The sequence below is a fragment of the Zingiber officinale genome, chromosome 5A (assembly GCF_018446385.1).
Source record: "Zingiber officinale cultivar Zhangliang chromosome 5A, Zo_v1.1, whole genome shotgun sequence".
NCBI classification, from domain to species: Eukaryota; Viridiplantae; Streptophyta; class Magnoliopsida; order Zingiberales; family Zingiberaceae; genus Zingiber; species Zingiber officinale.
Genome location: NC_055994.1, coordinates 144228000 through 144236880, shown reverse-complemented (window position 1 = coordinate 144236880; position 8881 = coordinate 144228000). Strand labels below are relative to the sequence as shown.

General features: G+C 43.6%; 1 protein-coding gene across 1 annotated transcript; it reads right to left on the bottom strand.

Moving 5' to 3' along the window:
* Positions 1–248: 248 nt before the first annotated feature.
* LOC121983344 (CBS domain-containing protein CBSCBSPB5-like) lies at positions 249–4725 on the bottom strand. The gene is made up of 14 exons (XM_042536278.1): positions 4457–4725; positions 4150–4318; positions 3934–4066; positions 3679–3849; positions 3443–3527; positions 3250–3363; positions 3082–3148; positions 2686–2791; positions 2496–2554; positions 1387–1496; positions 1187–1317; positions 1022–1107; positions 840–929; positions 249–726 (listed from the first exon to the last, which is right to left on the bottom strand). The coding sequence occupies exons 1-14, from the start codon at positions 4591–4593 to the stop codon at positions 562–564; spliced, it is 1623 nt and encodes a 540-aa protein (XP_042392212.1). The 5' UTR covers positions 4594–4725; the 3' UTR covers positions 249–561.
* Positions 4726–8881: the final 4156 nt, after the last annotated feature.

Below are 8881 nucleotides of genomic sequence, written 5' to 3'. Positions count from 1 at the left end.
TTGAATTATTATGTTTATGCCTAACACCTATCCACTGAAAATTAAGCGTACGGTTGCCTTCACCCGAAAAAAAAAAAACAAGTCGACACAGTTAATAGTAAGTTCATTATCATTGCTTCATCCATGAAGGTAAACCCTAAACTCTAAACTCGTCTTATTCAATTCAATAAATTCTACATTTTCTTTCATTTCCACCAAGCAGGAACAAAGTCGACACAGTTAATAGTAAGCTCATTATCATTGCCAAAGATGATGCCCACTTTGTAAAAAATGACAGTGGATAGACATTACAAGAGATTAACAGATACCTAACAACACAGATAATATCCTCCAATTTACCATGATAAAGATGGCATGTACAAGGATTGAACTTACGTACAGAGCGTGTGAGATGATTCGACCACACACTCAGCATCCTAGTCCATGTTTTTGCTTAGTTTGGTGGATTCCACACCGGAAAGGCGGAAAGTGTCAAACATGCATCGAAGAGCAAGAATCTGTTGTTTGTCCTCTTGCATGAGTCTTCTTTCTAGATGAAACATTTTAGAAGATAGAATTTGACTAGGAGAATCTCTTTACATAGACCATGACACCAAGGCCAGCTATAAGTGCAACTGCAGCAGCCATGTTGTATGCTGTTATCCATGAATCGATGCTTGCCATATCCGTACTTAGTCCGTCCTTCCAACCATGCGAGCCCGTGTAGTCCAGGTATAATCTCAATCCCTGCGCAAAGTACAGGAAACATTATTGAATGTAGCGAAGAGACTTACAAAGTCAGAATATGATCTCTAATTTGTATTTGAAGGAAGAATCTGCTAGTTAGCAATTAGTCATGCCTTCCAACCAGCAACCCTGGCATGATCAACAGCTGCAATCAGATCACCATCACACGCAAGGACGACCTTATCACCATCCTCATCTTCATACTGAAGATTTAATGTTTGCAAGAAAGGAATCAAGTTAACCAAACTGTAGCACAGAGATTGTGTCCATGGCAGGCTAAGCATTGTGGGAATACCAGAATCTGTGGTAGTTGATTCCTGTCGATGACACCTCCTACCCTTTGGAGGATGGAAGTGATGAGGTATGCCAAACTCCTCGTTTCTGAAGTGGGCAGATAGTTTACCGAATCTTTATTTATCCGAAAATAAACATGACAAAAGCTAAAGGGACAGTTAAGTACCACAATGGAACCTATGGATTCTGCCCCCCTTATCCTGGAGCTTAAAAGAAAAGGTGTCTGGTAAATTTGAAGAAGGGAATGAGTAAGTCACTGTTTCTGTCCCCTCAGATGCCATTTTCACAGACCCTTCACTGAAGCACAAGTTGGTAATGAGATTTTAAAGATAATAGCATTTACCAACTTAAAATATAGCTGCTTACCTCCTTGTCTCATCATCTTCCTCTAGAGATCCAGTGGTCAGTGCAGAATCCCAAAACTTCTGCATCAATGAACTCATAGCTTCATTTCCTACACCACCATTGCTTTCAAACTGGTTGATGATGAACCAAAGGATTCCAAGATTAAATCAGTGAATTAATGAAGGCACAAGAATATAGCATGAAATGACACACAAATGATGGAAGTTAACATGATACTTTTGATCATGACAAAGGAAACTTAGTTTGATATAAATACTAGAGAACTCAAGCTCAAATGCTTTGTTGTTGATAATCAACAAGGAGATTCATGAATCTTTCTGAAATTGAATGCATCACAGATTCATATTTCCAGAATAATCAGTTACTTTTTGGGTAATATATAGATACACACCCTCAACGTGGATCTATGTTAAAATTTAGCAATGTAACTAAGCCAAGAGTATCATCAGTAAATCAATAAGGTCATTATACAGCAATCCCTGTGGTTACAGATTGCTCCGAGCTTGATGCCAACAATTAGTAAGGAAACCTTATCAATGAAAAAACTTTTGCTTAACTGCAAGATGAATTCCTCTTGCATACAACTGCCTGATTTCCTTTTCTACAAAACAGGGCAAACTAAAGTATTCTCAGTTTTTCCCCCCTAAATTTCCCTAAAAACATTATCTCTTGATACTTAAGCATGCACTAGAAGCTTTATTTATGAAAGTAAAACTAAGGGGTGGAGCTTCTACCTTTTGGCGTGTCCTCTTTCATTATGACCCCTTAGGCCAACATCACTGGAGATGAGAGACTGACTTGATACCATATCGAAGCCCAAAGGGAAACAATCCAACTCAACAATGCCAAGGGACGTCAGATAAGGGACTTTTTGATATTTAACCATGATACAATAAACGGTGACAAAAGTTTACTACTAACTCATGCACATCCACAGAGAGGTCTCATAAACTTATTAGGTCTAGTGCTTTCAGGTGCATTTAGTAAAACAATGCATAAGGTTTACAAGTAGAGAATTTATCTGTACTTCTATGTGTTGAGGTAGTCAATGAATGAAATTTCATAAGAAACAACCATCCACTTGGTGAAAATTTAAAGTTCTAACTTACCGTGGCTAAGGCTGCATGCGTGATATGAAGTACATCCAAGACTGACACAATTTTACCACCTGCAATGGATGTTCTTTGATGAAGAAATAACTATTGAAAGGAAACACCACATATATATGAAAGACTAAGTTTCAAAAGGATCTTTAGCCATTGTGTAGGAGGAAAAATACTAAAAAATGAAAAATCTTACTTTTGTCTGTAAGTGGAAGATGCAAAAATTTTCCAGCTCTCAATGTCTGAAGAGCATCAAGGATCGATGCATCAATGGTTCGGCAATCAGGATTGGGAGTCATGGCCTAAAGATGAAAATCATACACATCAGGCACATTGTATATTTTCTAGCTCAATTGCCAGCATAAGGCTTACAGGTAAATATCCATACTCTGATAACAAGCATTATAAATTTTGTCAATGTAGTAGTAATACATGATGAACCTTTTGATCTAATCAACAATCTATTATACAAATATTCCACAATACAACTGTTGATCCAATCAACTATCTGTCACTGAGTTCTACAGATGACATCGATGAAAGTAACATGAAACTTTTATTGACAATGAAAATAACCACAGGAGAAACATACCCTCTCCACAGATGTAGTGTCTGGTTGAAGATTTTTCGCGACAACACGCATCAAAATATCTCTTGAACTGATCAGTAAACAACATCAAAAAGGAAGGAAAAGGAACTCTCAGCAAAGCTATGCAGGTAAGTATTCAAGAAAAGTGAAGATTTTAAGTTAAAGATTTACGTCAGTATTCCAAGTAGCTTATTCCCTGAAGTTATGATTGCTGAGCTTGAATGATATTCGAGCATTTTCTTAGTCGCAGCTAAAACTGACTCAGCTGGTGAGACTGTGACAACCCTGTCATACAAATTTGATAATCATGAAGCGTTGTCCCTAAATACTGATAGACTTTATTCCAAAGGAAGAAATTACCTACTTTGGATATGAGTTGCTTGGGATAACTGTGGCCAAGGATGGTTGATATACCCTCTGACGAAGAGCTTCAAGGAATGAATTAGCCCCTGGTAAGAGTGAAATCGAATTGATTCAAAGTCAATAACCCCCTTGAGCATCCAATCCAATTTAAGATACAATTGTTTTCGTGAAAAAGTTGGGAGAAAAACATAAGTTTTTCATGAAGCATTTGTTTTCTTTATATCAGTTAAGAGAGACCAGAAATAGATGTTCCCCAGTTTTTCTCCACTCCTTCAACAGCTAATTGAATAGCTTTTCCTTTCTCGGCGATCCTCTCCACTCGTGCTATGGCATTGTATAAACACTTTGTGATGTCAAGCAAAGCAATAACTTCACCATTCTCCACAACAGGCAGATGTCTGAATTTACCTGAAGGTATAAGAAAAAAAGAAAGAAGTAAATTTACAGCTATTGTGAACATGGCAAAGCCACATATTTAATGCCGACACAAACCAAGGACCATCTTCTGCAATGCTTCCTCTGCGAGTGTATCAGAAAGAACAAAAATAGGGTTCCTTGTCATCGCTTTTGAAACAGGTGTATCCTGAGGTGACAACTCACAAGCAACGACTCTCATTGCTACATCCTTCAATTCAAAGAACAATGGTCAGCAAGTTAATCTTCAAAAAGTGGCTTCATTTTCAATCCGGGAGAGATTCGTATACCAACCCTATCCGTAAGGATTCCACAAAGCAACGCATTCGAGTCAGTGAGCAGCACAGCGTCAACCCTCTGTGCAGCCATACGACGGCAAGCCTCCAAAACAGTCGTGCTATCAGGCATCGTCAGTGCTTTGGATAGCCGAAGCCTCTTCACAGTCCTCTCACTGCTCAGAGTTCTGATCAAGGATCCAAGTAGCAACCCCATCAAAATTGACAGCACGACTAATCTTTAAAATCCGAAGGGTAGCAAAAAAAAAAAAAAAAAGGTTTTGGGGACAAAATGTTAAAGAGTTTATGAGAAATGAGAAGCGTACGAGGGCGAGGAAGTGGAGAGAGAACGAGAAACTGATCCCTTCCGGATGTAGTCGGGGCTGGCCATCTCCGGCTGCCTCTTCCTCGCCGGCGAGGAACCGAGTGACGAGGACCTCCTGGAGCGGGCTAGGGCTTCCATCTCCACCCCGCCTGGAATCCCCAGCAAGCAGCGGCAAAACCAGTCGAGATGTGGAGAAGGTGAGAGAGGGAAAAGGGGCAAGCTGCTGCTGTGGCTGCGGCATGATCGTGACTCTTTTCTATTCTTCTCTCTTCTTCTCTTCTCCCCGTTTCAAACGGAACGCAACTTTTTCAGGCCGCAAATCTTCTTCTTTATATAGAAAACGCTACAAGGACGACACACCTCACACCTTCCCTCTCTTTTCTCTTCTTTCGGAAAAAAAAATATCTTTTTTCTTACAATATTTCAAAAGGCACCCTTATTATGATTATTATTATTATTATTATTATTATTTATTTTACCCATAAAGCTTCTTTTCAATTTTGTTTTATCAAAAGAACACCCTTTAAAATGATCAAGTTACCCCTTAGCTGCGTTTGGTTCAGGTAACGATGATAACTTTGGTTAATTCATTTTAGATTATATTATATAATCTTGTTTGATTTAGATAATGATCGATTCCTGAGTTATACTGTATAACCGTCACGTTACGAAACGTCAATAAGTAGGTAATGTATTTCAGAATCATATTATCATCAAATTCTAAGATTTTGTTGATTCCTCGATTAATTAGAATAAGTCACCGGCAAAAAGGTCGCCCAACACGATTAGCAAGGAGGGTGAGCAGCTGCCGGTCATGAAACACGATCTGCGAACAGGGGCAGAGGCAACGCCAACGTCTCGCGTGGATGGAGGCGACCGACAGACGTCGGTTGCTCGTAAGACGCTGGCAACAACGCTGCAGGCACCCATGAGGAACAACGAACGAGGGCAAAGGCGATGCCGGTATCTCGTGTGGATGGATGTGACTAGCAGGTGCCAGCTACTCATGAGACGCTAGCGACGCTGACTGCTCCTGTCAACAACACTCGATTGTCAGCTACTTCGGCGACAGCGGGCCTTGCGAAGAACTAGCATCGGCGTCTTGCATGGAAGGAGAAGGATGGGGAGCCGGCGTCTCGCGCGGATTGAGGCGACGTTAGCATCTCGCGTGTATTCGGTCGCCAAACTCCAACGACAGCACTTGCTCGCTCGAAGAAGGAAGAGAGCGGCACATAAGCTTGTAATTAAAACTTAGGTTTTAATTTTTGAAACTCAGATTAAATTTTCAATCAATTTTCAATTTAATTAGGGTAGTCAATCAGACTTTTCTAGTTTAACTGATTTATCATATTAAAATATTTAAAAAAATCTTAAATTTTTTGAAAAAATCAAATAAATTTTATATATTCATATATATTTATTTCCTTAGTAATTATGAATTATATTATTATTATTTAAATAAATATTCAACTAGGTTTTGTATTACCTGGGGTTGAATCAAATAATATTAAATTATATTTTATTCTCTATAACATAATTATATGATTACCTAGGGATCATAAGGTTATGTATGACTCAACATTATTATCTCTCTTTGATCTCGATAATAAAAATTAATTATTTTGCCTGAGTAATGGTGTAATAATTAGGCTCTTCAAGTGATTAACGAAACATCTAAAGATTAAATCATAGTTACAAGACACCGTAGGGATTTTTCTCAAATGGGATGACAACTCTAAGAACATTGGTTGTTTGGATGAGTCTCTGTAAGTGCTTCCCAATCTATTTTGATGGACTGTATAAAATTTTTGTGAGCCGAGGCTGGTCATCTCTAGGATTTGTCAATTCGAAGAGTTGTTGGATATTTGATTATAAAAAATATTATTATCTCTCGCCACACGCATTAAATCCTAAATCAATTGGGCGCATGATAACTTTTACAATTTATAGTTGCTATCATGCATACTTAACCTATTCAAAAATATTCACTTTATAATAGTTGATCCTGCGGTAAGAATGGGGGACCCATAGATGGGGTCCCGTCCGAGCGGAACCAGAGATTACCCAGCCAAAGGTTTGGGTTTCCGACGCCAAAGCAGAACCGGAGCCAAGTGGCCGAGCGGAGGTGTCCGCTCGGCCGTGGACAGAATGGCCGAGCGGAGGTGTCTGCTCGGCCGGAATCGTGGCGAGGGAATAGTGGTTAGTCGAGCGGCCTATTCGCTCGGCTCGGGATATGATATGTCAGCAAAGACATGATGATTAGACTGTACGCAAGATGACACTATTAAAGGCCCCACCATCACGTCACAGACAGGTTGATACAGTAGCAGTATGGTCTTATGGATGCCCTTCTGACAGACCCACACCTAAGCATGGTCGAAAGCAGGTGATCGCTTCGATTGGTGTGTCCAGGCTTCTTCGAGAGGTCTATATAAGACCTCCATTTCTTCAACCGAAGGTACACAGGTCTCCATTTTCTCAGCCGCTTTCTTATTCCTTCGCCTGACTTGAGCGTCGGAGGGCCGTCGCCGGGACACCCCCCCGGCTCGGTTTTGTTGCAGGTTCGCCGGAGCACTCGAGGATCCAGCAGGGAGCGCCACATCCCCAGCGTCCATTGACCCAGGTTCAGACAGGATCAATTTGGCGCCGTCTATGGGAACGCGCCTGTATCCGAGCGGAATAGATGGACGAAGCTGGACGACCTCACCGTGACGCTCTCCCAGGAGAAACTCGACGCTCTAATTGAGGCAAGTGCAGCTAGGCTCGTGGAGCAACAGAAACAGAAGGCTCAAGCTGAGCAGATATCTGAGCGGCCCAGGAGGAACGACCGGAGAAGCATTAGAAATGGGGGCAAAATAAGGGTCCGACCAGCACTCAAGTGGGAGTAACTCCTGCCCCGATATCGGTCCGACGAGGAAGCCATGATGAGTTTCGACAAGTATATATATTCTTCATCACTCCACGGGTATTCGGGAGTCGAGAAATTGGGTCAGAGCCCTCTCTGGTCGGCAGGTCAGTTCTTCAGTTATCCTCTTTCCGTTGTAAGATTTATTATAGTTCCTCGAGCTAAAAGCCCGGTGCCGCTCGGCCGGGAGTATAAACCGAGCCAAGAGCTCGATGGGAAGCCCGTGCCGCTCGGCCGGGAGTATATTAGCCGAGCCCCGAGCTCGATGGGAAGCCCGTGCCGTTCGGCCGGGAGGTTTATATCCGAGCCACAGGCTCGAAGACGAAGGCCCCCGAGCCGTTCGGCCGGGAGGTTGATATACGAGCCAGCCAGAGGCTCGAAGACGAAGGCCCCCGAGCCGTTCGGCCGGGAGGTTTATATCCGAGCCACAGGCTCGAAGTCGAAGGCCCTGTACCGTTCGGACGGAGGTATATTAGCCGAGCCAAATGCTCGAGGATCGAAGGCCCCGAGCCGTTCGGCCGGAGGTAAATTATTCGAGCAAAATGCTCAAGGACGAAGGCCCAAGCCGTTCGGCCGGGCGTGCGATATCCTTGCATCGGCATAAAAAACCGAAGGCCCCGTGCTGATCGGCCGGAGGTAAATTATCGGAGCCAAGCGCTCGACGACAAAGGCCCCGAGCTGCTCAGCCGGAGGTATATTGTATGAGCCAAAGGCTCAATTCTGAAGACCCTGTGCCGTTCGGCCAGGTAAACATTGTCCAAATTAGGCTTAAAAGTCCGATGAGTCCCGTCATTAAAGATCGAGAGCCGCGCAGACCGGCTATAAATATCCGCGCCGTCGAGCTCCGACGTTAAATATCGAGAGACGAGCCGGCGTCTATAAACGTCCGAGCGGAAGGCCGACGAGTCCTGTCGTTAAAGATCGAGAGTCGCGCCGACCGGCTATAAATATCCGCGCCGTCGAGCTCCGACGTTAAATATCGAGAGACGAGCCGGCATCTATAAACGTCCGAGCGGAAGGCCAACGAGTCCTGTCGTTAAAGATCGAGAGCCGCGCCGACCGGCTATAAATATCCGGGCCGTCGAGCTCCGACGTTAAATATCGAGAGACGAGCCGGCGTCTATAAACGTCCGAGCGGAAGGCCGACGAGTCCCGTCGTTAAAGATCGAGAGCCGCGCCGACCGGCTATAAATATCCGCGCCGACGAGCTCCGTCGTTAAAGATCGAGAGCCGCGCCGACCGGCTATAAATATCCGCGCCGACGAGCTCCGTCGTTAAAGATCGAGAGCCGCGCCGACCGACTATAAATATCCGCGCCGACGAGCTCCGTCGTTAAAGATCGAGAGCCGCGCCGACCGGCTATAAATATCCGCGCCGACGAGCCCCGTCGTTAAAGATCGAGAGCCGCGCCGACCGGCTATAAATAACCGCGCCGACGAGCCCCGTCGTTAAAAATCGAGAGCCGCGCCGACGAGCCCCGTCGTTAAAAATCGAGAGCCGCGCCGACCGGCTATAAATAAC